General features: G+C 48.5%; 2 protein-coding genes across 3 annotated transcripts; one reads left to right on the top strand and one right to left on the bottom strand.

Annotated features, from left to right (window-relative positions):
- The first annotated feature begins 2328 nt into the window (after positions 1-2328).
- On the top strand, positions 2329-10344 carry LOC138238138 (tryptase-2-like). 2 transcript variants are annotated; one of them, XM_069188156.1, is made up of 6 exons: positions 2329-2454; positions 2705-2816; positions 3705-3879; positions 5859-6112; positions 8044-8189; positions 9889-10344. In XM_069188156.1, the coding sequence occupies exons 2-6, from the start codon at positions 2765-2767 to the stop codon at positions 10045-10047; spliced, it is 786 nt and encodes a 261-aa protein (XP_069044257.1). In that variant the 5' UTR covers positions 2329-2454; positions 2705-2764; the 3' UTR covers positions 10048-10344. The 2 variants fall into 2 exon arrangements, with proteins under 2 accessions (XP_069044257.1, XP_069044256.1); XM_069188155.1 differs by having other exon boundaries at positions 2329-2517.
- A 247-nt stretch (positions 10345-10591) lies between these two features.
- On the bottom strand, positions 10592-20297 carry LOC138238136 (serine protease 27-like). The gene is made up of 5 exons (XM_069188153.1): positions 20107-20297; positions 18773-18944; positions 13495-13766; positions 12900-13048; positions 10592-12459 (listed from the first exon to the last, which is right to left on the bottom strand). The coding sequence occupies exons 1-5, from the start codon at positions 20150-20152 to the stop codon at positions 12292-12294; spliced, it is 807 nt and encodes a 268-aa protein (XP_069044254.1). The 5' UTR covers positions 20153-20297; the 3' UTR covers positions 10592-12291.
- Positions 20298-27757: the final 7460 nt, after the last annotated feature.

The raw sequence follows: 27757 nt of genomic DNA, 5'->3' as shown, positions 1-27757 counted from the left end.
TTATTGGTCTTGCTCTCTCCGATATCAGTGATAGAATTGTAAGCTTTCTGCCGTTCCTCCATGCTTTTCGCTGGATATCACTCCGGGCATGTGTGTCTGTGAGCGGGCTTCGGTCTGGCTTTCCTCAGGTTGGCCACTCCGATATCAGCGTTAGTTTGTGAACGTGCCCATTTGCCGTTCCTCCATTCTTTTCGCTGGATATCACTCCGGGCATCTGTGTCTGTGAGCGGACTTCGGTCTGGCTTTCCTCAGGTTGTCCACTCCGATATCAGCGTTAGAATGTGAACGTGCCATTTGCCCAATCTGCGGTATTTTTTTTTTGTGTGTTTTTTTCTTGTTTGTTGCCTTTTGTTTTGATTTTTTTTTCTTCCTGGTTTCCCCTCCTTTTTGGTCCCCCCTGCTCTTTGTGTCTCGGAACTTTGGTTCCTACCTGTTTTTGGTTCCTATCTGTCTTGTGTGGTTTGTCTCCCTGGTCTTTCCCAGGTTTTTGTCTGTTGTGTTTGTGCTTGTGTACTTTTTTGTTTTAAGCCTCCGGAGCTTTTCTCTACCCCCCCTTCCTCCACCCAATAAAGGTTTATACCCCGGAGGAAGGGGTAGCTCTCAGCCGTGGATTCCCGGAGGTTTCCTTTCAGTTAAATGAGGTTTTTCCTCCCCCCAGTGCTGTGCAGCTTATTTATTTGTATGGGCGTCGGGAGCCGCCCATGAAGGGGGGGGTACTGTCACGCCCTCTGCAGCCAGGGGGCGCTCCTTCTCTGTCCTGTCCCTAGTTTCCGGTCTGCTGTCCTTCCTGTCCCTCTCTTTCCCTTGGGCTATATATTTCCGGGTCTTGCACTCTGTCCTCGCTCAGCATTGACGTTCGGATGTCCTGAGACCCGCCTAGCACCAGGGCGCCCCACGTCCGCTCCCTGAGGGCATAGGTTTCTATACGGCATTCCTGAACTCTTTGCACTATGAGCCCGGGCCTTTTTCCCGTCTCGCCGCTACGCATATGGGTCTTTTTCCGCTCTCCTGCTCCCCACGGTTAGTCCCTTTGGACGTCCGTGACAGCAGGCAGCTGCTGGGAGCATGGCTGAGACATTTCTCCCTTAGGCTTACAGTCATTCTTTTAGGGCATTAGTCTTCAGGACACACCTGAAGAAGGCTCCACGGCCAAAACGTTGTGTCTCTTTCTTCTTTTTGTCAGCATGGAATAAACCCATTACTTGTTCCTTTGCATGACTAATTGTGGCGCCTCACTAATACCAGCCACAAAACTGCAAAATCCCCACACTTCAGTCTCTCTCCGAGACAATTCACAAGGCTTTTTCAGATCAAAACACACTTCCTTGGCCCTGTGCTGGAGGTGACAAACAGAGGATCCGCCATCCGGCTTCAGACAGTGGATGGAGACCTGGGCCCAGGCTGACTATGGCTGATAAAGAGTAAAAAAAGTGATTTTAGCGAGGAGTGATACTGCTGGTGGGAGAGTGGGTGGAGGGATGAGAGTTGGATGGATGAACGGATTGGAGGGATGAATGGTTGATTGGGTGATTGGATGGAACGATGGACAGAGGGGGGATGAACGGAAGGGATGAATGGATGGATGGGTGCAGGGATTGAGGGTGGGTGGATGGAAGGGTGAATGGATGAATGGGCAGAGGCATAGAATAGGTAGAAGGATGAATAGATTGAAGGATGGAGGGATGGAGGGATGAGGATAATACTGGAGTTGATATATTCAAGGCACAGCAACAGGCCCTTTAGCATTGTTTCCCCCAGACCTGACTAATTGAGTGGGAGTGTGGAAGAGAGGATTGGGCAAGGTGGCTCCCAAGTCCTTCTCACCCTGCTTCCTTGAGCCAGCTTTCTGATCTTTGTACACAAGGTTTGCACTCTGCCTGTTCTTCCACTTACCCCCAGTGCTGTCTGTTTAGAGCTGATCCGACCCCAGTGGGTGTAGGAAGCAGCCCACGCAGGTGAGGACAATGGGAACCACTGCTGGGATACCAGGAAGATGGCTGGGATTAGAACTGATCTTACCAGTTAAAATCAAATCAAACAGAAAATAGAAGTTTTTGTGAAAAGGGCTGTCATGCGTTGTCACTCACTTGCTGCCAGAGGGGATGCATTCTCAGAAACAGTCTATGTGGTCACCAGCCTGGGACCGAGATAGAAACAGTTCTGTGGTTTATTCTGACTGACAATGTCAGTACGGTACCTTATAAGGTCTTCATCTGAGACCCCCTATGGAGCTCTCAGCGTTTAGCTTACTGACTGACCACAAGCTCAGGAAGTGGAGAAGGGCTATATTAGGTGTGCGCACGCGAAGCTGCAGCCTCTCCACCAGACACCCAGTCTCAGCAGCTGCACTGCACTCTGGCACAGGGGGCGCGTCAACCTTCAACAGAGAGGAGGAGACCCGGCCCTCGCCCCTCTGGAAGAGAGTAGCTAGCATCCAAGAGAGCTCCTCTGCAGGTGCGTGCTGAGCTCTGATGAGCATTGACCTGCATCTGGCCACAGAAAGGGTCGTCACCGGCTGTAAGTTCAGATCTCCAGCGGCTCTCTGCTGCCCATTAAGCTATGACTGGCGCCACACCGAGAGAGAGTGCCATAGTTTGGGGCCGTACTGCACTGTAGCCTTGTGATCTGCCCATCTTTACTCTCTGTCTCTTTTTCCTCTTTGACGGTGCTCTCTCCCTCTCCCTGTCCCACTCTCTCTCTTCAGGTTGATCCAGTTGAAGCTGCTCCGGTTCTGTCCAGCCCGGAGTGAGAGTCCAGTGGAGGGATGGGGTTTCTGAAAGAGCTGTCACTCCTCTTGCTGCTGAGCCTGCTGCCAGGTCAGATCCCAGGGGCACTGCTGTGGTTTGCCCTAATGAAACACCTTCACGACTAACCGACAAATGCCCTAAAAGAATGACTGTACGCCTAAGGGAGAAATGTCTCAGCCGTGCTCCCAGCAGCTGCCTGCTGTAGTCAAATAACAGTGCGAATACTCAATGGCTGAGAAATGGCTGATGCAGCATTTCCACACCAGCGAGCCTGACTTCTGTTCCTTGTGGGGTTATGGTATTGGTTCTTCCAGTCAAACTAGAGGCTCTAGCATGTGGCAATAGGCCTATGAGTGATATTCAGCGTGGATTTCGAAGAGGTAAGTGTCACGATTGTGATCCCTCCTCCGGCTCTTTCACAGTTTAGTGGAAGATGTGCACCTGCCCTCAAGAACTGTATGACTGCTCTGGAATCAGTCCCTGCCTGATAGTAATGTCCTACACAGAAAATAACTGAATCTCTTTAGTCTTGAATAGAGAGGACTATGAGGCAGTCGTGTCAAAAGAATGAAAATCCTCAAAGGCATCGACAAAGTCAACCCAGCAGACGCCTACAGAATGAAACAGTGAATGGAAGTGCATTTAAATCTGAGGACAGGATGCTCTACTTTACACAAACGGTGGTAGGAGTGTGGAACAAATTGTTGAAGCCCATACCCTGGTTTCTTTCAAGAAACAGCTGGATGAGCTCCTCCAGTCAGGACAGGAGGCTCTACTTTACACAGAGGGTGGTGGGGGTGTGCAACAAACGGCCCACTTTTGTTGTTGAAGCCGATAACCCCAGTTTGTCTCGAGAACACAGCTGGGGGAGCCTCTCTTTACCAGATGAAAGCTGGTCTCTTTCACCCTGGGTCACTGATTCCACTCTCGCTGTCTGTCTGTCTGTCTTTCTTTCAGGCCCCGAGGCAGCTCAGCTGCAGACTGGCATTGTGGGAGGGAGAAACTCTAAGGAGGGCCAATGGCCATGGATGGCGGCTCTGTTTGTGAAGGACAAGCGCGGGATGTATGAGTTCAATTGTGGGGGGTCCCTCATCCACCCGCAGTGGGTACTCACTGCAGCTCACTGCGTCAGGTCAGAGGTCATCTTACATCTCTTCTTCTGTCCGCTTATAAAACATCTGTCACGCCTAGTGCGGTCCTCAGTTGGAGAGTTATTTTTTTTCCTCTAGTTGTCTTCTCCTTTTTCTCCGGGTGCTGCCAGTTAACATATTAAGCAAATGAGGCAGAAGCATTTGAAAGGGAAATGGGGGAGAACACTGAGAGATCAGGAGATGGCGAATGAGGTTAGTTGAGTGGTGTGGGGAACAGACATGTTGTGTACTTTTCTTTTTTGCTTTTAGTTTGGTTAGTGTAGATACGGGTAGGACGTGGAAGACTTTTTTTTTTGGTATGGCCTCATTGCTGGGCACGACCACCTCTATTTTCCGGTTCTAGCCTACCTAGTTGTTTTTGTTTAGCCAGTTAGTCTGTTTTTTTTTCTTTCTTTTGCCTCCCAGTTGGAATACAAATGTCCACCTCTGCCTCCCTGGGAGTTTTTTTGTGGTATAATGAAGTTGATTTGTTTTCTGGGGGATGCCCGATCTCTCGGGCATTCTTTTGTGTTGCGACTTTTGCTGGGACACGAGATGCATTTTTAAGGTCGTTACCCACCACATGTGATGTGTCACACCATGATAGTTTCTTGATAGGAGCTGGAAACTATACCCCGTAAGTTGTGTTTTCAACCCATAACCTTTCACCTTTCAACCTATAACCTTTCACCTTTCAACCTATACCTTATAACCACGTGTGAATGTGTAAGATTGAAACTAAGATTGTTCCAAGTTATTTGCAAGCTAAGTTTATGCCAATTGTTCCTTGTAACTTGCATCTGTTTCTTATATCTCCGCTGTTAATGGTGGACATGGCTGTATATTGATTTGGTTAAGTTCACAAACTTTTTTGGTTGAGTATAGCTTATTTCTGTACTTAGTGCAATGATAAATAGGCTGCTTGTATTTGTATAGAGGTGCTGCCCCCACCTGGGTGACGCACAGCACATCAGGGGGAGCAGAGAGAAACTGTTGCACCAGCTGAATTAAGGGCAGCTTTTAGAGAGGCCAGACTCTCCAATCCCTGACTGGAGCTGAATCCAGACACTGGGGTTCACACAGGTTTCCAGGTCTCTTTGAAGCAGAAGCACCTGAAAAGCTAGGAGACACTTAATACTTCCCATCAAATTAGTAACCAGCTGGTTTGTCTCATTTAAAAGTCGAGTAAGAACAAAAACCAACACACTGACTGGTCCAGGACTGGACAGCCCTGCTGCAGACACACTGACTGACCCCTGCAGGACCAGGACTGGACAGCCCTGCTACAGACACACTGACTGAGCCCTCCAGGACCAGGACTGGACAGCCCTGCTGCAGACACACTGACTGACCCCTGCAGGACCAGGACTGGACAGCCCTGCTACAGACACACTGACTGAGCCCTCCAGGACCAGGACTGGACAGCCCTGCTACAGACACACTGACTGAGCCCTCCAGGACCAGGACTGGACAGCCCTGCTGCAGACACACTGACCCCTCCAGGACCAGGACTGGACAGCCCTGCTGCAGACACACTGACCCCTCCAGGACCAGGATTGGACAGCCCTGCTGCAGACACACTGACCAGTCCTCCAGGACCAGGACTGGACAGCCTTGCTGCAGACACACTGACTGACCCCTCCAGGACCAGGACTGGACAGCCCTGCTGCAGACACACTGACTGACCCCTCCAGGACCAGGACTGGACAGCCCTGCTGCAGACACACTGACTGACCCCTCCAGGACCAGGACTGGACACTCTTTGTATGACTCCAGTTCTTTCACCTACAGTATTTGTAATTTAGCCCAGAGATTGCTGCACCCACACAATAGCATCCTTGAGGATCAGGCCCGTTCTGCAGTGTTTTTTGTGCTTTTACCTGCTGTACATGGCTCAGTGAGGACAACAGCGGCTCTAAACCACACCGCTCGAGGCCCAGGGCTGTCTGACGGCGTGGCTGTCTCCCTCTGGTCTCGGCAGCAAGCACAAAGTCAGCTCCTTGAAGGTGTACCCGGGGATGTACCAGCGGGACGTTCGGAAGGCGCCCAGGGAGGTGGCGAGGGTGGTGATGCATGACAAATACGTCGGCGGGCTGGGGTTCGACCTGGCCTTGCTGCAGCTCCGTCAGCGTGTCCGCAGATCCAAGCACATCCGGCCCGTCAAGCTCTCCCGGACGCCCTTCCCCCCGGGAACGGAGTGCTGGGTCACTGGCTGGGGCCACACAGGACCAAAGGGTAAAGGTCAAGAGCTGATAGCACTGCATCACGATCCTTTAATACTGTACCTGCGGTTCAAGTCCAGGTCACCTGCCTCTGTTCACCTCATTATCTCCTCTGTGTGTGTGTGTGTGTGTCTCCTCTATCTCTCTCTCACTGTGTCTCCTGTCCTGTTGTGTGTGGGATTCTCTGTGATCTCCTCTCTCTCACTGTCTCCTGTCCTGTTGTGTGTTTATTACTGAGGGATTCTCAGTGATTTCTTCTCTCTCACTGTGTCTCCTGTCCTGTTGTGTGTGTTTATTACTGAGGGATTCTCTGTGATCTCCTCTCTCTCTCACTGTGTCTCCTGTCCTGTAGTGTGTGTTTATTACTGAGGGATTCTCTGTGATCTCCTCTCTCTCTCACTGTGTCTCCTGTGCTGTTGTGTGTGTTTATTACTGAGGGATTCTCTGTGATCTCCTCTCTCTCTCACTGTGTCTCCTGTCCTGTTGTGTGTGTTTATTACTGAGGGATTCTCTGTGATCTCCTCTCTCTCTCACTGTGTCTCCTGTCCTGTAGTGTGTGTTTATTACTGAGGGATTCTCTGTGATCTCCTCTCTCTCTCACTGTGTCTCCTGTGCTGTTGTGTGTGTTTATTACTGAGGGATTCTCTGTGATCTCCTTCTGGTTAAAAAGAAAGCAGTTGTCACAGCAAAACCTTCTCTGTCACAATGAAAGCTACAGTAGCCCTGTGCTCGCAGTACAGTAGTTACAGTCTTTTTGAGTTGCCAGTTCAGTTCACCGATCCATCTGTTTCTTAACTGCTTCATCCCACTCAGGGTCAGAGGGGGAGCACACGGTGGGGTACTCCCTGGCCAGGACAGCGGTCCATGGCAGGGCACGCGCGCACACACACGCACCCACGCCAACGGGCCAGTTTTCCCAGAAGCCCGTTGTTACGCATTCCACTCGCGTCTCTGTCCCGTCCTGCATTCCCCCGCCCACACCCTTTAGCAAACGCTCACGCCGTAAGTAATACACCTGCAGTATCACCATTTACTCCCCTCGCTATTTCAGTCCTCCTCTCTCCTCACGTCCCCGCTCACTGATGCAGATACTCCAAGAGTTCCCAAGTGCGCGGTATTCTCTTCCTGTTCACACCTCGTTATGTGATCTTCTAGCCTGCTCCTCGTCTTCGACTTAGCCTTACGTTTTGGATTGTTGCTCCCATGTACAGACCTATTCGCTCGCTTCCTGGTTTTCGTTTTCGCTTAGCGATTCGGCTCGGTGATTTCCTCTCTCCCCCGAGTCCTGCACAGGATCCGTTCACCCTTCCTGCCCGACCCTGACGGAGACGCAGATTCGAAAGCCTACTCTCTACTTGTTAGCAGATGTTTGTTTGTTTTTTTCCTTCGAGCGAAAGTAGTGACATGCACAGGTATCCCCCTCACAGGTACTGTACAGGCTCACTATTCTAATCAGGGTCGGGCAGATCGGGTGAACGGATCCTGTGCAGGACTCGGGAGAGAGAGAGAGAGAAATCACCAAGCGGAAACGAAACCAGGAAGCGAGCGAGTAGGTCAGACAACGAGGGAGCAACAATCCAAAACATAAGGCTAAGTCGAAAATGAGGAGCAGACTAGAAGAGAATACCGCGCACTTCGGAGCTCTAGGGGTATCCGGAATAGTGAGGGGAGTAAACGGTGATAGGCGTATTACTTGCGGCGTGAGCGTTTGGTAAAGAGTGTGCACGTCACTTGCAAGCATTCTTCTGGCTGTGGGAGGACTCCAGAGGCAAGCCACGTGAACATGGGGAGAACATGCAAGCTCCACGCAGACAGCACTGCAGGGTCCCAGGACTCTGAGACAGCACTCCGAACCACACTGCTGATGTGACCCCCTGTTTTAGGTCCTTTCTGTTGACAAGGTATGTGTATCAGTCCAATCCGCGGTGCTTCTGTCCTCCTCAGCGAGCCTTAGATCCCCAGGGATTCTCCAGGAGCTGAAGGTGACCCTCCTTGATCAGGAGAGCTGCAAGCAAATGTACCCACGTGACCGAATCGGACCCGGCGATCTCTGCGCCTGGGACAAGAAGAAAGGCAAAGGGACCTGCCAGGTCAGCTGTACCGCCTGAAAACACGCTGCACACTCGCACGGACAATGCAGTGAACTGACTGCCTGAAAACATGAAGAAAACATACTGAGGGACACAGGACACACGAAATGAGCACACTGTAGGGTTGTTGTAGCATTGCTGGTTTATTAGATTCCTACTGTACTGGGACTGTAGCTCCTATTGTAACAGACTGTCCTGCTGTACTGGACTGTAGCTCCTATTGTAACAGGACTGTTCTACTGTACTGGACTGTAGCTCCTATTGTAACAGGACTGTTCTACTGTACTGGGACTGTAGCTCCTATTGTAACAGACTGTTCTCCTGTACTGGGACTGTAGCTCCTATTGTAACAGACTGGTCTACTGTACTGGGACTGTAGCTCCTATTGTAACAGGACTGTTCTCCTGTACTGGACTGTAGCTCCTATTGTAACGGGACTGTTCTCCTGTACTGGGACTGTACCCCCTATTGTAATGGGAGTGTTCTACTGTACTGGACTGTAGCTCCTATTGTAACAGACTGTTCTCCTGTACTGGGACTGTAGCTCCTATTGTAACAGACTGTTCTCCTGTACTGGACTGTAGCTCCTATTGTAACAGACTGGTCTACTGTACTGGGACTGTAGCTCCTATTGTAACAGGACTGTTCTCCTGTACTGGACTGTAGCTCCTATTGTAACAGGACTGTTCTCCTGTACTGGACTGTAGCTCCTATTGTAACGGGACTGTTCTCCTGTACTGGACTGTAGCTCCTATTGTAACAGACTGTTCTCCTGTACTGGACTGTAGCTCCTATTGTAACAGACTGTTCTCCTGTACTGGGACTGTAGCTCCTATTGTAACAGACTGTTCTCCTGTACTGGACTATAGCTCTTATTGTAACAGACTGGTCTACTGTACTGGACTGTAGCTCCTATTGTAACAGACTGTTCTCCTGTACTGGACTGTAGCTCCTATTGTAACAGGACTGTTCTCCTGTACTGGACTGTAGCCCCTATTCTACTGTGGTTTTCCCTCATATGTCATGTCTGCTTGGAGTAGTGCAATGTGTACTGTTTTTCTCACACTTGCTTCCACTGGAGCCCTGGACAACATGTGCTAAAATCGCCACGGCATCCACCAGAGTTTCTGCTGGACCTTGTAACAATTACAGTAGCTGGTTGCCCCAACTTCTCGTTCTGGCAGGAGAACAGTACCCCCTGTGCGTAATTAAGCACTTCACTTACTTCATCAGTAGGATGATTTTTAGAGTGGTTCTTGTGCCACTTCTATGCTCAGTCTTAAAGTTCCATCCTCTAGTCTCAGGGACGCGAGATCTCGGTATTCCTGGACTTTGACCTTGCTTGCTTTGGGTTTTCCCCTGTGCAACGCTCTTAACCTCGATCTGCCCGTCTGCCTCGTCCCTGTGTCTTTCCTTGCTTGCGTCTGAGACTGCGTCTGCCACTCTGGGTTGTGTTGGCTATGCCAGTCTGCCTGCTCAGCACAGATTCCTCGCTTTTCCTGTGCCTGGCTTCTCCTCCCTGACTCAGATTGCTGTTCCCATTCAGGTATGAGCACCACATCGCAGTTTTACACAATTCAGAAGGTTTGTGTGCTGAATCTGGGGCGGCTGTGTTCAGGAAAGATGCGTGGAGTTTTGGAAGGCACTGGGCTTGGCCCGTGAGCGTAGGAAGGCTCACTCTTGCGTCTCTCTTGTGCAGGGGGACTCTGGGGGTCCGCTGGTCTGTCAGACATCTGACTCATGGGAGCAGGCAGGCATTGTGAACTGGGCGGACGGATGTGGACAGAAGGCCACAGTGTACGCCAACGTGACCCACTACATAGACTGGATCACAAAGCACATGGGCGGCCTGGACTGACACAGAGCCAGGTTACGGCCACCCCCGCAAGTCTGTAACGAGCTGATCATACCATGAAGACACATCACACTGGACTGCTCTCCTGTACTGGACTGTAGCTCCTATTGTAATAGACTGTTCTACTGTACTGGACTGTAGCTCCTATTGTAACAGACTGTTCTCCTGTACTGGACTGTAGCTCCTATTGTAATGGGACTGTTCTACTGTACTGGACTGTTCTACTGTGATTGTTTATCATATGTAATGTGTGCATTACAATCTCTCCTTTTTTATACAATTAAAAGATTTGCAACTTGAGTACATGAAGGTCTTCTATGTTGTCTGTCACTGCGGAGGTATTCTGAGTGCACCCACAGGAAGATGGTTTGGGAGCAGGAGGCCTGCTTTGTAGAAAAAAACTCGAAATAACCAGAACACAGTATGTCCTCCTAGTGCAGCTTCAGCAACCCTTATAAAGCACTGCTGCTTCTCTCTGTTCTTGTGAAAGCTTCACATTCCTCCACCGAAAGCAGGATAAAAAAAATAATGCACACCTCCAGACCAGTGATTTGAATGCTTCATGTTTATTGGGTTGAGCAGAGACGCAGCAGAGCGAAGCCAAGAGCAGAGCTTACATCATAGGCACGAGGACTGGACCAGGGATACAGAGGTGGGCAGGAACGGGGATACAGACCTCATATCCCATATCCCAGATGGAGAGCAGTGCACGTCAGCTAAAGCACAGGGGAGTTTTAATGGATGATGGAGCAGGAAAGGACACATGGGCGACCCCCAGCAGGACTGAAAGGACCTCGGCCTTGACATAGACATCATGCAGAATATATTTCAGAAACTACCCTGCTCTTTCCACCATTGGTTTCAACTGATCAGATCTCATTTCAGCTTTAGATGAGCAAAAACAGAGAGTGTGATCTCTCACAGAAACAATGCTAGGTATACTAGATCACTGTCAATCTGTAGATCTTGCTCGAGGGCAATGTCCGTCAACTGAAATACAAGGATGTTTCAATGAATAAGGAAAGCAAGACCCATGGATGAAATTTAGGCAGCTCTGAGGAGCTGGCAGGCCATTGTGTGTTGGAGGCAGGTCCTCACAAGCGCACTACCCATCCACAGAATCAGTCTGAAGGGGCCTGGTCTCAAGGGGGGCATTTCCCACCCCTGGCAATGCACAGTGTCACTCGCTTTTCCTGTGCTCAGGGAACAGCGCGAGAAGCCAACTCGTGCAGATGCATGGACCCTCCCCCCAGTCACATCATGAGAGATGGGGCGCACAGCTGTTCATAACGGGGCGTTCGAGTGGCACAGTGCCCACAGAAGAGTGCGGTCTGGTGAATGGAGGGAGAGCTCATGGGTGACGTTCATTCATACTGTAAAGGACCTCAACATTCACACAGGCACAGAGGAGAGCCCTGGCGGTAGAGTGGGATTAACAAAGTGGGTATCATCTGGGCACTGAAACACCTCACAGGTGCTCTCCGATCCACCCCAATGGGGTTCTCTGTGTTGCTCTGGACGGAGACAGCAACCCCAGCCCACACACGCCAACCAAACAGCCAGTTACGCCTCCAGCTACGCGTGATAGAGAGGGCTGCCATGAGAGCTCCTGCCATCTGTCTTATCGAAATATCCTGAAAGTGGTGAAACCACTGAAAGTGTCTGCATGTCCTGGTGGATCTGTCACTTTGGGAGAAGTACTTTTGCAAATTGGACCTGGTTGGGGAAAATTGCCAACTTAATAAGCTAAATCACTGGGGTGAATCAGATCAGACTAAACGCCCTCTGGTGGCTAATAGATGGTCAAGACTGGTACAGAGCGAGGGACACACCCTCTCCACTGCGAATCCGACTGCTCAGGGTGACACCTTCGTGCCCCAAGGGTAACAGTAATAGATTTATTCACCCTGCTATTTGTCTTTTGTAGGAGAAATAGTAGAAATAGTCATGGCCCTGACCTCTTTGGTGGTGATGGTTGTTGTGCTGTATTGTTAAGCTGGACTCGGCCAGTAAACTACCATTTTAGGGGAAATCAGTCAAGCTAGTATTGAATTTGAAGTAAAGAGTCTTCTCTGCTTCATTCCTTACTGAAGGCAATGCCACATCAGTCACTCTCCCACTCACACACACACTCTCCATTCCTCCGCCTGTGCTCAGTCAACAGACCTTAATCTCACCAGGCCACACAGCAAAAGCACAGCAGCAGCAATGAGCTCAGGAGCCAGCTGGGGGCGCTGTCCACGGGCTTCAGTAGCCTGTGTCTTTTGTCTTTTTTCGGATCCAGTGCAGGAAGCTGGAGACCCGGGTGTTGATTCCAGGGAAGTTGGGGCGAGCACAGCCTTTCCCAAAGCTCACAATGCCAACCTGCACCCAGCCCCTACCCTTCTTACAGACCAGGGGGCCCCCAGAGTCACCCTGGACAAGAAAGAGAGAAGATCAGATGATAACCTGACCACACACACCTGTACACCTGACCACACACACCTGTACACCTGACTACACACACTTACATGCTTGACCAAACCCATACCTCTGTATACCAGATGACTCACACACACCTACACACTTGACCTTATTGTAGACACAGTATACACACACACACCTGTACAGACTTACTGGACACACTGTATACACACACCTGTACAGGCTCTTACTGGAGACACTGTATACACACACACACCTGTACAGACTCTGTATACACACACCTGTACAGACTCTTACTGGACACACTGTATACACACACCTGTACAGACTCTTACTGGACGCACTGTATACACACACACACACCTGTACAGACTCTTACTAGACACACTGTATACACAAACACACCTGTACAGACTGATGCTCTGACTCACCTGACAAGTGTCTTTCTTCCCTTCTTTGTACCCAGCACAGACCATTTCGTCCATGATAGTATAGTACTTCTTGAATATCACCTGACACTCCTTATTGTCTAATACAGGAAGACAAACCTGCTGCAGAGTCTGGGGGCTCTGCAGAGAGACTGGAGAGATGAGAAGCTCAGTGAGGAAGAATTCTCAATCAGAGACTTTGCAAGAGGAAGTGCTGCGTGCATTGTGGGTAACTTCAAAACAGCCCTTCCTTAAGGCACGTATATTGAATCTATTCATCCATTCCTTTTCTATCTGCTTCATCCAGTACAGGGAATTCCGGAGAGCCGGAGCCTATCCTGGCACCCTGGACGGTACACCAGTGTATCACAGGGCAAACAGACACAAACACAGCAGGGCCAAATTTCCTAGAAGTCAATTAATTTAACAGTCTTTGGAAATTTGATCCTAGGCCCTCGGCACAACCCATCTTTGTCACCCTCTAATAAATCTGTATAGAAAAAAAACAGAAGCTGTTTTCCTGCAGTAACAATCTTTTTTTTTTGGCGCTCAAGCACACGTGCGCTTTCCTCTGCAATGTCCAGTATTTTGAACTCACCGTTTTCCTCAGTTCTCCCCCAACCGGTGGCCCAGCAGTTTACGTCGTTGGCAAAGTCATCATTACGCCGAGGAAGAGGAACGGGACTGATGTAGCTGTTGAATGTCACCTTCCTGTCCAGCTGCACCACGGCGATGTCATACCCGGAACTCACACGTTTGTACTTCTCGTGGAGGATGACATCCTTCATCCTTAGCTTGACTTGGTTATTGCTGGGCTTTTCCAGCTGATAAGCTCCCAGGGTCACCGAGCAAGCGCTTTTGTTATAGCCCCTGAGGAACAAGAAGTCCATCGATCGATTGGTTAATCAACCCATCCTTTTCCTTACTGCTTCGCTCATTTCAGAGCCAAAGCCTATCCTAGCAAGCAACGGGCGCAGGGCAGGGTACGCTCTGGGTGGGATGCCGGTCCATCACAGCGCAGACACAGACACAGACCACTTCCTCCCACAGTCCGAAGACCTGCTGGTACGTGAATTAGCTTAGGAAAAACTGGTCCTGGTCTGGGTGTGTGTCTGTGTCTGTCAGGCGTGTCATAGACTGGCGTCCCACCCTGGGTGTATCCCGCCTTTTGCCCATTGCTTGCTGGGACAGACTGACCCTAAAATGGATCTAGCGGTTAGAAAACGGATGGATGTTGCCTTACAGACTGGACTTAAAGTGCATTCAAAGTTGTTGTTTTTTTTCCATTCATCGACTGAATGGTTGGATAAGTCCCCCCCTTTAGAAATAGCGAATATTAAATTAGCTCTGGTGTAATCACAATAATAATAAACTTAATTTTATATAGCACCTTTAAACGCGGCTTCTCAAAGTGCTTGACAACAAACATAAAAAATACGCAAGATATGCACGATGGCAATACACAGTTAGAGGAGACAGTAGATGGAGATACTGAATACAGTAGGAGCCGAGCGGTAAAGAACAGAACCAGTTAAGTACGGGCTCTTCTAAAGAAGAAGGTTTTGAGTCTGGATTTGAAGGAGTTTGGAGAAGGTGACTCTCTAATATCCTAGGTGTAACAAATCGCCTTCAAAATCAAACACAATGTTTCTTAGCCTCCACCTGCATGAAACTGTAGTGATTCATGTGACTCCCACAGGCTCACCCTGCTGGGATGTGGACTTCATAGCAAAGACTCAACCATGAGCACCAAGGTGCTTTCAAGACAACTCCACAACAAAGATGTGGAAAGGCATCGATCAGGTATGGGCATAAAAACAATTCAAACTCCTTGAATATGCCTTGCAACAGAGAAACCCACTGATGTAAGGTGTTACTGTATGTGATATGTCTTGATTGTGTATGATATGTCACATGAAGTGCAGTAGCCAAACAGAAAGCAGTAACCAGTAACCAAGGGAAAACAGCTTCAGCTGGCACAAACTCCTCCACATGCTTACCATACTGTCACTCTTGGTGCTGCTTGCCTTTGGCTTTGAGCAGCATCATGTATCAGCACTGCTGGTGATCGTTTGCAACATGTTTTACTCATCAATACTGGTGTGTGTTAGTGATGCTGTTTGACAGTGGTGTAGATCAGTGTCAGTGATGCTGTTTGTCAGTGGTGTTGATCAGTGTTATTGGTGCTGTTTGGCAGTGGTGTTGATCAGTGTTAGTGATGCTGTTTGACAGTGGTGTTGATCAGTGTTATTGGTGCTGTTTGTCAGTGGTGTTGATCAGTGTTATTGTTGCTGTCTGGCAGTGGTGTTGATCAGTGTTATTGGTGCTGTTTGGCAGTGGTGTTGATCAGTGTTATTGGTGCTGTCTGGCAGTGGTGTTGATCAGTGTTATTGGTGCTGTATGGCAGTGGTGTTGATCAGTGTTATTGGTGCTGTCTGGCAGTGGTGTTGATCAGTGTTAGTGATGCTGTCTGGCAGTGGTGTTGATCAGTGTTAGTGATGCTGTCTGGCAGTGGTGTTGATCAGTGTTAGTGATGCTGTTTGACAGTGGTGTTGATCAGTGTTAGTGGTGCTGTCTGGCAGTGGTGTTGATCAGTGTTAGTGGTGCTGTCTGGCAGTGGTGTTGATCAGTGTTATTGGTGCTGTCTGGCAGTGGTGTTGATCAGTGTTAGTGATGCTGTTTGACAGTGGTGTTGATCAGTGTTATTGGTGCTGTTTGGCAGTGGTGTTGATCAGTGTTCTTGGTGCTGTTTGGCAGTGGTGTTGATCAGTGTTCTTGGTGCTGTTTGGCAGTGGTGTTGATCAGTGTTAGTGGTGCTGTCTGGCAGTGGTGTTGATCAGTGTTATTGGTGCTGTTTGTCAGTGGTGTTGATCAGCGTTATTGGTGCTGTTTGGCAGTGGTGTTGATTAGTGTTATTGGTGCTGTCTGGCAGTGGTGTTGATCAGTGTTAGTGATGCTGTTTGACAGTGGTGTTGATCAGTGTTAGTGGTGCTGTCTGGCAGTGGTGTTGATTAGTGTTATTGGTGCTGTCTGGCAGTGGTGTTGATCAGTGTTAGTGATGCTGTTTGACAGTTGTGTTGATCAGTGTTAGTGGTGCTGTTTGACAGTGGTGTTGATCAGTGTTAGTGGTGCTGTCTGGCAGTGGTGTTGATCAGTGTTAGTGGTGCTGTTTGGCAGTGGTGTTGATCAGTGTTAGTGATGCTGTTTGACAGTGGTGTTGATCAGTGTTAGTGGTGCTGTCTGGCAGTGGTGTTGATCAGTGTTCTTGGTGCTGTTTGGCAGTGGTGTTGATCAGTGTTAGTGATGCTGTTTGACAGTGGTGTTGATCAGTGTTAGTGGTGCTGTCTGGCAGTGGTGTTGATCAGTGTTAGTGGTGCTGTTTGTCAGTGGTGTTGATCAGTGTTAGTGGTGCTGTTTGACAGTGGTGTTGATCAGTGTTAGTGGTGCTGTTTGGCAGTGGTGTTGATCAGTGTTAGTGGTGCTGTCTGGCAGTGGTGTTGATCAGTGTTAGTGGTGCTGTCTGGCAGTGGTGTTGATCAGTGTTAGTGGTGCTGTTTGACAGTGGTGTTGATCAGTGTTATTGGTGCTGTCTGGCAGTGGTGTTGATCAGTGTTATTGGTGCTGTCTGGCAGTGGTGTTGATCAGTGTTATTGGTGCTGTTTGACAGTGGTGTTGATTAGTGTTATTGGTGCTGTTTGGCAGTGGTGTTGATCAGTGTTAGTGGTGCTGTTTGTCAGTGGTGTTGATCAGTGTTAGTGAAGCTGTTTGACAGTGGTGTTGATCAGTGTTATTGGTGCTGTCTGGCAGTGGTGTTGATCAGTGTTATTGGTGCTGTCTGTCAGTGGTGTTGATCAGTGTTATTGGTGCTGTTTGGCAGTGGTGTTGATCAGTGTTCTTGGTGCTGTCTGGCAGTGGTGTTGATCAGTGTTATTGGTGCTGTCTGGCAGTGGTGTTGATCAGTGTTATTGGTGCTGTTTGGCAGTGGTGTTGATCAGTGTTCTTGGTGCTGTTTGGCAGTGGTGTTGATCAGTGTTAGTGGTGCTGTCTGGCAGTGGTGTTGATCAGTGTTAGTGATGCTGTTTGACAGTGGTGTTGATCAGTGTTAGTGGTGCTGTCTGGCAGTGGTGTTGATCAGTGTTAGTGGTGCTGTTTGTCAGTGGTGTTGATCAGTGTTAGTGGTGCTGTTTGACAGTGGTGTTGATCAGTGTTAGTGGTGCTGTTTGGCAGTGGTGTTGATCAGTGTTAGTGGTGCTGTCTGGCAGTGGTGTTGATCAGTGTTAGTGGTGCTGTCTGGCAGTGGTGTTGATCAGTGTTAGTGGTGCTGTTTGACAGTGGTGTTGATCAGTGTTATTGGTGCTGTCTGGCAGTGGTGTTGATCAGTGTTATTGGTGCTGTTTGACAGTGGTGTTGATTAGTGTTATTGGTGCTGTTTGGCAGTGGTGTTGATCAGTGTTAGTGGTGCTGTTTGTCAGTGGTGTTGATCAGTGTTAGTGGTGCTGTTTGTCAGTGGTGTTGATCAGTGTTAGTGAAGCTGTTTGACAGTGGTGTTGATCAGTGTTATTGGTGCTGTCTGGCAGTGGTGTTGATCAGTGTTATTGGTGCTGTCTGGCAGTGGTGTTGATCAGTGTTATTGGTGCTGTTTGGCAGTGGTGTTGATCAGTGTTCTTGGTGCTGTCTGGCAGTGGTGTTGATCAGTGTTATTGGTGCTGTCTGGCAGTGGTGTTGATCAGTGTTATTGGTGCTGTTTGGCAGTGGTGTTGATCAGTGTTCTTGGTGCTGTTTGGCAGTGGTGTTGATCAGTGTTAGTGGTGCTGTCTGGCAGTGGTGTTGATCAGTGTTATTGGTACTGTTTGTCAGTGGTGTTGATCAGTGTTATTGGTGATGTCTGGCAGTGGTGTTGATCAGTGTTATTGGTGCTGTCTGGCAGTGGTGTTGATCAGTGTTATTGGTGCTGTTTGGCAGTGGTGTTGATCAGTATTCTTGGTGCTGTCTGGCAGTGGTGTTGATCAGTGTTATTGGTGCTGTTTGGCAGTGGTGTTGATCAGTGTTCTTGGTGCTGCCTGGCAGTGGTGTTGATCAGTGTTATTGGTGCTGTCTGGCAGTGGTGTTGATCAGTGTTAGTGATGCTGTTTGACAGTGGTGTTGATCAGTGTTATTGGTGCTGTTTGGCAGTGGTGTTGATCAGTGTTAGTGATGCTGTTTGACAGTGGTGTTGATCAGTGTTATTGGTGCTGTCCGGCAGTGGTGTTGATTAGTGTTATTGGTGCTGTCTGGCAGTGGTGTTGATCAGTGTTAGTGGTGCTGTTTGACAGTGGTGTTGATCAGTGTTAGTGATGCTGTTTGACAGTGGTGTTGATCAGTGTTATTGGTGCTGTTTGACAGTGGTGTTGATCATTGTTATTGGTGCTGTTTGGCAGTGGTGTTGATCAGTGTTAGTGATGCTGTTTGACAGTGGTGTTGATCATTGTTATTGGTGCTGTTTGGCAGTGGTGTTGATTAGTGTTAGTGATGCTGTTTGACAGTGGTGTTGATCAGTGTTATTGGTGCTGTCTGGCAGTGGTGTTGATTAGTGTTATTGGTGCTGTCTGGCAGTGGTGTTGATCAGTGTTAGTGGTGCTGTTTGACAGTGGTGTTGATCAGTGTTAGTGATGCTGTTTGACAGTGGTGTTGATCAGTGTTATTGGTGCTGTTTGACAGTGGTGTTGATGATTGTTATTGGTGCTGTCTGGCAGTGGTGTTGATCAGTGTTAGTGGTGCTGTTTGGCAGTGGTGTTGATCAGTGTTAGTGATGCTGTTTGACAGTGGTGTTGACCAGAGTTACTCACAGGCGCTCAGTATATCAGTGAAAGGGGTTCTGGCTCAGACGAGACACTCACTCATGAAAGCAGTGTGCCGCAGTGAGGACCCACTGCTCGCTGATCAGGGAGCCTCCACACCTGAACGCGTCGTCGCCGACCACTGTCCTTATATAAGCCTGCCAGGGCCAGGCTCCCTCCTTCGCATCCTCACCCCCAACGATGGAGCTGCGGGCCAGCGGGGAGCCGGACACTGGGCGGAGAGAGGGAGAGAGCAGCAGTCTGTGTGAGGAGGACACACTGCCTGGCCTGCAAGAGCCCTGCAGCGCATCTGGGCTTCAGGGCTCAAGGGACTAGCCTGAGCTGAGCTGACTCCTGGCGGCTTCACAGGACGTGATCCCCTTTCAAAAGGACCCTGGAGAGGCGACGTCATTGTGTGGGGTTTGACCCCCGCCCCAGATTTCACTGGAACCCCCATGTCACCTTTGTCCCTGGATTCATTTGAGCAGTAGAGAGGAGAGGAGGTTATTGTCACGCGTGCACACGTGTGCACTGGAAGTCTTATTTGCGCTGTTCTCTCGGGACGAGCACAGCACCGCACAATGCAGACAGTACATTACGAAACGGTACGCAACAAACAGCAACAACCAGAACAATTAATACGCTGCAGAGGGTAAAAAAATATGTGGCGGTCCAAGTCAAAAGTCCAGTGTGCAGAGGTGCATGAGTTCTGAGGCCCTGCAGTTCGCTTGTAAGGGCGCACACTGCTGTAGGGTAGAAGCTGTTCGGAATCCTAGTGGTCTGTGCTTTAATAGTGCAACACCACTTGCCAGAGCACAGGCGGGAGAACAGTTTTTGCTACGGGGCGGAGGGGGGGTTCTGTGGCTCAGGATCTGCACCGCTGGCTGGAAGGTTGCTGGTTCAAATGCTGAGGCCGGCAGAGGAATCCTACTCTGTTGGGCCCCTGAGCGAGGCCCTTCACCCCAGGTGCTCCAGGGGTGCTGTATAAATGGCTGACCCTGCACTCTGACCCCCAGCTTCTCTCCCTGTCTGTGTGTCTCATGGAGAGCAAGCTGGGGTCTGAGAAAAGACAAACTCCTAATGCAAGAGATTGTATATGGCCAATAAAGTGATGTTATCTTAGTTTGTGGCCAGGATGGTTGGGAACCTGAATGATGTACTAGGCTTTACTGAGATAGCAGAAAGAGGATATGAGAAATACAAATTAAAAAAAGAAATTGAAACATGAATTGTGGTTTGAAAAAAAGAAATACAAATAAAACTGTGTCTGAAAGACTACAATCTGGTTAAGGAATATTTCTTGCAATCGTCTGGGCTGTCTTTTGCTGCACACTGCTCCTATAATTCTCAGGATCGGTGTAGGAGGGATAACCTTAGGATTCTTAAAGTCTTACCTTCAGTCAGGCTCAGAATCCAGAACAGCAGCTGCACGAAAAACATCTTAACCCTCTCAGCCTTTCCCTGCGTTCACACAGATCTGGTTCTTCCCACCTCTTGCCTCTTAGTGACCCCAAAGATCTCTCCACAGCTACTGCTTCTCAGTGCTCACTTAGGTCTCCCTGCTCATCTGCAAACACAGTTCACAATCACTGTGCCTTATATAGCCCTCAATGACACACTCGTGCAGCAAGACAGGCACACACACACACACACACACACACACACACACACACACACACACACACACACACACACACACACACACACACACACACACACACACACACACACACACACAGTGAAATGTGCAAACCACAGAGCTACATAAAGTTCATGAGACACAGAGAGCATCGCCCACATAAAACATAAAAAACATTCGGGTCTTGCTCTGAATACAGACCCTGTTACCTCATTCTTGACAAACGTGACGAACTTTGAATGTGTTTCTTTACTGATTGCCAGCCAGATGTCTTTTTCTAATAATTCTTCAGAAGAATCCAAATTCACGTTAGGTCAAGTTCACAGTTTTTGGTAAAGCAAAGCACACACACGTTTAGATTGCATCAGAGCCTGATTTGTAATTTATCTGTTTTAGTAGCTGTTTAGGTGGATGCATTTGAACAAATGAGTATCCCCATTTCTTTAACCACGGACATTAAAGTCTTTGAGCTGCATTCAATCATTAGGGAGTGAAAACGTCATTTTAATCCCTTCAGCGAGTGATCTGCACAAATAAGCAGCTTAGTCATTTTTGAGTGAAAATACCAACATCTCTTAGTTTTCGGGGGTCACACTACAATGATTGAGAGCAAAGTTTGAGCACTGTTCAGGGGGATCCTAACTTCAAGATGTTCGAGCGTGTTCCCACATATGCACCTCTGCACCTCATTTAAGTAAATCAATTAATCAATTAAACTGTAAACTGGTCAAAGCTGAGAACTCCCAAGTCTCTACAAACCGCTGATCTCCATGTCCTTGGTGGGGCAGCCCTGAGACGTACTGCTGAATTGTTCTGTGTTGATTGCTGCTATAGACATGACTAGAACAGTTTTTCCATACATCTGTTTTCTAACGTTTATCCAGTACAGGGTCACAGGGGACCCGAAGTCTATCCCAGCAAGCAATGGGTGTAAGGCAGGGTACACCCTGGACAGGACGCCAGTCCATCACAGAGTACTCACAGACTCACACCGGGGCCCATCTTCCAACCCAACTCAGAGCCCCAGCACTGCAAGGCAGCAATGCAAACCACTGTAGCTTGTGGTTTGAATTGCACTCATCACTGCTAGATCTTTCTTACTCCGAAACATAAAAAGGGTGTTGCAGTTCGCCTTTAACTTGCCAGATTGCCAGATAGCTTTATCTCGGATAAATCTGCATCAGCATGCAGTTATGACTCAGCACATGTCAAGAACAGTTCCCTAGAGGGCGCTCCACTGCTCTCATGATTGTCCGTGTGATTAAGCTCCCCAGGTGTACCCTTTTAGCGTTATTATTTAAAGAGCAGCTCCTCCAGTCGGGGTTCATCATTAGGGTAAGATGTCGCGAGGCCCGGCTAGCACCAGGAAACCCTACGGCCGTCTCCTGAGGGCATAGGCCTCATCCCCGACACCTCCCGCTTCCCGAGCCCGGGGTCTGGAGGATCTCGCCCCGTCACCCTTGGACCTCCATGTTTTGTTTGTCCGTGTGCTCCCCCCTCCCGGGGATTTTAACTTTGTCGCGTCCCAGGATGGATTCCTCGTTGATGGACTCTCGGACTGTGCTTTGACCTGCCCTTGGACCCGTTTGGATTTGGATACCGTTTTGTCTTCTCTGTACACTGTCTCACGGACTGTCACTATTATTTTGTGCACTATTAAACCCCTGTGTGTTCCCTTTTACCACGCCTCCTGTTTTCTCCAGCTCTTACCGCATCGCATAGGGTCTTCTACAAGATCTGACACGGATTTCAGTCCGTGTTCGTGACATTCCGGGCCCTGTGCAGACCACATGATCCGGAATTGTGAAGAAACACTGGGGAAAAAGTCATGCAGGAGAGGGTCTGGAGACAGGGGGCGTGTCCAAGGGGTGCAGGTGTCCAGGGAGAGTGAATCCAGGGCGAACAATCCAGGAGTAAATCCAAACGGGTCATCCAAGACAGAAGGTAGAGTCTAAGGCCTGCGGATCCATCCAGGGAATAAAACCATGAACCGGGTCGGGACCGGCGGGGCGGGGAATCAGGAACAAAAGGTTAAAAGCATAATGGAGCAGGACCCCGGGCTCTAATGAAACGGGACTCAATGAGGAGCCAGGAGTGAAGTCTGCGTCTGGCTTTTAAGGGGGAACGGAAATAGAGAACAGGTGCAGGTAATGGGAGAAAACGAGGAAGGGCTGGAGCGCCCTTAAGAGGAGGATTAGCGATCGTGACAGCATGGCTACAGTCCATTTAGTATCATTTTCCTGGAGTTACTGTAGAATGCAATACCTCAGTAATTACATGGAAGTTAATTAATATTCCAGCAATAACTTTGTTTTATGGGTTCGAGTCCAGTGCTTTTTCTAGTGTTGCACTTTAGTGGCAGCCACATGGAGTGATGGCTAGGGCTCTGGACCAGAAGGTTGTGGGTTCGAATCCCAAAAAAGACACTGCTGAGCCGGGTTCTTCACTCTGACCACTACAGTAAGAGCACTAAACAGGGATCCAGGTCAGCACTGTAAACAAGAATTTGCCATCAATGGCTCGTCTTCTTAAGAAACAGGAATAGTTTCTGCTGCAATGAGGTATTTCAGTACGTCTATCTGTTCTGACACTTGGAATGTAATATGGTGCAGAAGACTGTAGGTGAGAGGTCCCAGCCCCAGTCCTGGAGAGCCCCAGTCCAGTTAGTACAGGGGACCCCAGCCCTAGTCTTGGAGAGCCCCAGTCCAGTTAGTACAGGAGTTCCCAGCCCCGGTCAGAGAGAGCCCCAGTCCAGTTAGTACAGAGACCCCAGCCCCGGTCAGAGAGAGCCCCAGTCCAGTAAGTACAGGGGACCCCAGCCCCGGTCAGAGAGAGCCCCAGTCCAGTTAGTACAGGAGACCCCAGCCCCAGTCAGAGAGAGCCCCAGTCCAGTTAGTACAGGGGACCCCAGCGCCAGTCAGAGAGAGCCCCAGTCCAGTTAGTACAGGAGACCCCAGCCCCGGCCAGAGAGAGCCCCAATCCAGTTAGTACAGAAGACCCCAGCCCCAGTCAGAGAGAGCCCCAGTCCAGTTAGTACAGGAGACCCCAGCCCCAGTCAGAGAGAGCCCCAGTCCAGTTAGTACAGGAGACCCCAGCCCCAGTCAGAGAGAGCCCCAGTCCAGTTAGTAGAGGGGACCCCAACCCCAGTCAGAGAGAGCCCCAGTCCAGTTAGTACAGGGGACCCCAGCCCCGGTCAGAGAGAGCCACAGCCCAGTTAGTACAGGAGACCCCAGCCCCGGTCAGAGAGAGCCCCAGTCCAGTTAGTACAGGGGACCCCAGCCCCGGCCAGAGAGAGCCCCAGTCCAGTTAGTAAAGGAGACCCCAGCCCCGGTCAGAGAGAGCCCCAGTCCAGTTAGTACAGGGGACCCCAGCCCCGGCCAGAGAGAGCCCCAGTCCAGTTAGTACAGGAGACCCCAGCCCCGGTCAGAGAGAGCCCCAGTCCAGTTAGTACAGGAGACCCCAGCCCCGGTCAGAGAGAGCCCCAGTCCAGTTAGTACAGGAGACCCCAGCCCCGGCCAGAGAGAGCCCCAGTCCAGTTAGTACAGGAGGCCCCAGCCCTTGTGTTGGGGCACAACAAAATCCAACAGGTTTTGCTCAAATTTGTTTTATTATCAGTACTTGAACAGTAAAGCAAGACGTCCTTTTTCAGAGTCTAACCAGAAATCTAGAGTCTAATATCCAACACGTATAGATGTTTGTTTACATACTTCAAATCTGACCGTAGCATAGTGCTTATTAACTCGCAAGGTCAAGGACTGTGGAAAATTGATCAATTAAAACTCTCACATAAAGGGAAGCTACAGTAACACCAAAATGAAACATCACTGTTCGAAGATTTTTTTACCTACAGTACATAATGATAACAAGAAACCCCCGGTTACGGCTGTTTACAAGAAGTGTTGTTTTTTTAGAAGACCCAGCTTTGACATAACCTCTTCTCCCTTAGAAATCTGTGTGCGTTTCTACCATTTTAGACGAGTGGCTTTGATCCACCTGTGGACAAAGTACTGCCTGCCAGCCAGTTTTAACCGGCCCTTGAGGTAAAAAAATAAATTAGTCAATATTCCACTTTGTTTGGTGCCGTTTTTTCTCACATTTCATTATTCGTGCCGTTGAATGGCGCATGATCGTTTTAACACAGTGATTCCAAACTGTGCATTGCGCCATTGTCGGTCAGGGGCGTCTCAGGTATCGCCAGTCAAAATGTCATTACGATAGAAACCCTCTGTTTGTGCACACAGAAAGTACTAGTCGTGCGCTGCCGAGCTCGATTGTGTCACAGGACACCGGGCAAGAGAGTCGGCCGTCTGTAAGCAGCGTACCAGTGGACCGCGGCTTGGGTGTTCATGTTTCTATGAGTGGTCATTTTGTGAGTTTTTTGTGACGCGATCGCAATTGAGAGGATTTTAAATACGAGTAAAAAAAACCCGTGAAGGACGTGAAGCCTAGTTCTGAAGAAAAAAAGGCAACGCAAATATAGAAAGCATGACGGCAGTTTCTTGAATTTCGGTTTCACAGCTCGATTGTGGACACTGAAGAATGCCGTCTGCCTTAAATTGTTGGCTGCTGAGAGCGTATAAATTGAAACGTCATTTGGAAACTGTTCACAGTAGTTTGATAGGTAAACCTGGCGAGTATTTTTCGCGCAAGATTAATGAAGGACCAGAAAGCTGCTTTTTCTAACCAAACTACAGTCCCCAGCAAAGTTCTTCTTTCATCATCCAAAGTTGCGTACCGAGTAACACAATGCAAAAAACCTCACACTGTTGGAGTACCAAGGAAAAAGCAAGAGCTCTGTGATTTCTGCTTCCCTTGTCAATATCCTGCTCTCATGAAGCTGGGTTTTCAGCACTTGAATTGATCAGATCCAAGTTCAGCTCAAGAGTCGGTTGAGAAGGTGATGCACGTTGCTGTTTTAAAAATACTACCCAGTATTTTTGATGAATTATGTTAACATCATTTATTAAACAAGACCAACTACCCATTAAGAGGCACAAACAAAAAGACATTGTTGTAAGATTTAAAAAAACATTGATGCCAGATTTTAACCTTTTTATTTAGTCATTTTATTTGCATTTTACAAAGATGTCGACTATTTTTTAAGTTTTTCAAATTGTTTGCACATCCAAACAATTTCAATAAAATAGTATTTTTACTATTTTGATCAAGCCTATTGGTTTTGAAAATGATTAAAAGTAATACAAATCGGGTCAACTTTGTTTTTATTTTGACCCATCATTTCCTTTTCAAATGTATAATCTTTTGTAAAATAGCGCACTGCCACAGAAGGCTGCACCCCATCGGAATGGTATGGTTCATTTGTCACATCTACAACGTTTCTTTTTCTGCCTGTCTGCCCTGATCGACGCCCACTCTGAAGTGGCACATAACCTATACAGTATATACTGTACCTCAATGTGCAACCCTGCAGGGGCTGGAACGGTGGCTCTGTGGCTCAGGATCTGCACCTGTGGCTGGAAGGTTGCTGGTTCAAATCCCACAGCCGGCAGATAAATCCTACTCCGTTGGGCCCCTGTGTGAGGCCCTTAACCCCAGCTGCTCCAGGAGCCCTTTCAGATTAGATCAGATGAGATGTAAAACAGAGGTCCGGACTCTCTGTGGTCAGTAAAAATCCCAGGGTGTTTCTCGAAGAGAGTAGGGGTGTTACCCTAGTGTCCTGGCCAAATTTCCCCCTGGCCTTTACCCATCATGGCCTCCTAATAACCCCCCTCTTTGAACTGGCTTCATCCCTCTGTCTGTCTGTATAGTACATACCTTCAGTGAGTAGTGTTATTGCAGAGGGACAAAGGACTTCTTATACATGTTTTTATGTGAATTTGGTCCTCTGCATCGTCTCCCTGATAGGATTATTGCCAATAGTGAATGAAGTGGGTGTGTGGAGGCAGCTGTGATGTTTCCTTACCATTCTGAGAACTACATTATGGTACAGTATAAATCGCAAAAAAAAAACATTCTATAAAATCATCAACTATTTTTCCTGCTATTTTCACAATCCTGGACAGTTCAGTTTTGCTCTTCAGCCCCAAGTTTTCAATCCACACTGTCGTGTTAAATGCCAGGCTGCTCTCACCAAGGCTTTTATATGCCACCTCTAAAGATCTCTGAAAGTCCTCTAGTCTATGAATTCAAAACAGCCGCTGGTTTTCTTTCTTATAAATGTTGTCTCTATTGTCACTGCAGAACTGCCCTGACGGGGTGCCAGCCTGCAAAAACTGTCTTCAAAGTTTGCCAATCTGCTGCCTTGCTGGGAATTTGGCTTGGAATGCAGAAGTCTGGCTCTTTAATAATAATAATTATTAATAATAATAATTAATAATAATAATTATTAATAATACTATTATTATAATAATAATATTATTATTAATAATAATAATAATAAACTTTATTTTATATAGCACCTTTAAAGGTGGCTTCTTAAAGTGCTTTACAGGATGACAACAACAATAAATAAGAAGAATACACAAGATAAAACACAATTTCAATATACAGAGGAGACCATGGATGGTGGTACTAAGTAAAGGCTTTTCTAAAGAAGAAGGTTTTGAGTCTGGATTTGAAGGAGTTTAGAGAAGGTGACTCTGATATCCTTGGGCAGAGAGTTCCAGAGCTTGGGGGCATCACAGGAGAAGGCCCTGTCGCCCATACAATGTAGACGGGCTTGGGGGACAGTTAGGAGACCAGAATTAGAAGAGGGAAGGTTGCGAGGTGGGGAGCAGGGCGATAGCTCAGACAGGTACTGAGGTGCCAAGCCATGCAGAGCCTTATGGGTGAGCATGAGGATTTTAAAGTCCACATGGAATTTGACCGGAAGCCAGTGCAAGGACTGCAGGATAGGAGTAATGTGAACACTTGCACTCGACCTGGTCAGGATTCTGGCTGCTGAATTTTGGACATACTGCAGTTTAAGAGCTCACAGTCCTGGTATGATCTGTAGGCACCAGCCAAGCACAGAGGTGCTTGCTGACCCCATCAAGATGACTTTCTCATACGAAAACTGCACCAAACAGTACTATCAGATCTGACAGATGAACACTACTCTCCCCTCTGGGCGTTACAGCTCACAGCTCGACCACACCAGCTCGATTAAGAGAATGTTTACAGACCACGAGCGATGGCTGGTCACAGCTTGTGGTTGATGTCTTGGAGATGTGTGTGTGGTGTGAGAAAGATCTTTGGGCCTATCACTAAACCTCCCCTCTCTTACAGGAAGAGGGAAGATGACTGATAACTGCAAAACTGCAGAGGTCTGTTTTTGGTCACACAAATTAAAATTTCTAAAAAGATAAGAACACCAGAAAAGTTCCAAAGGAGAGGAGGCCCATTTGCTAGCAAAGTAATTAATTCATTAATCCCACTATCTCACCCAGCTGTTTCTTGAAAGAAGC

Source organism: Lepisosteus oculatus, chromosome 4 (genome assembly GCF_040954835.1).
Source record: "Lepisosteus oculatus isolate fLepOcu1 chromosome 4, fLepOcu1.hap2, whole genome shotgun sequence".
Classification (NCBI taxonomy): domain Eukaryota; kingdom Metazoa; phylum Chordata; class Actinopteri; order Semionotiformes; family Lepisosteidae; genus Lepisosteus; species Lepisosteus oculatus.
The sequence above is the reverse complement of the archived record's forward strand: the minus strand, read 5'-3'. Positions and strand labels throughout refer to the sequence as shown.

Coding starts and splice junctions, on each gene's coding strand:
- LOC138238138 (XM_069188156.1), top strand. CDS start 2,765: ATGGGGTTTCTGAAAGAGCTGTCACTCCTCTTGCTGCTGAGCCTGCTG. Junction 2,817..3,704: donor GCTGCTGAGCCTGCTGCCAG/GTCAGATCCCAG, acceptor TCTTTCTTTCAG/GCCCCGAGGCAGCTCAGCTG. Junction 8,190..9,888: donor AAGGCAAAGGGACCTGCCAG/GTCAGCTGTACC, acceptor TCTCTTGTGCAG/GGGGACTCTGGGGGTCCGCT.
- LOC138238136 (XM_069188153.1), bottom strand. CDS start 20,152: ATGTTTTTCGTGCAGCTGCTGTTCTGGATTCTGAGCCTGACTGAAG. Junction 18,945..20,106: donor GATTCTGAGCCTGACTGAAG/GTAAGACTTTAA, acceptor CTCTCCGCCCAG/TGTCCGGCTCCCCGCTGGCC. Junction 12,460..12,899: donor GGAAGAAAGACACTTGTCAG/GTGAGTCAGAGC, acceptor TTTCTTGTCCAG/GGTGACTCTGGGGGCCCCCT.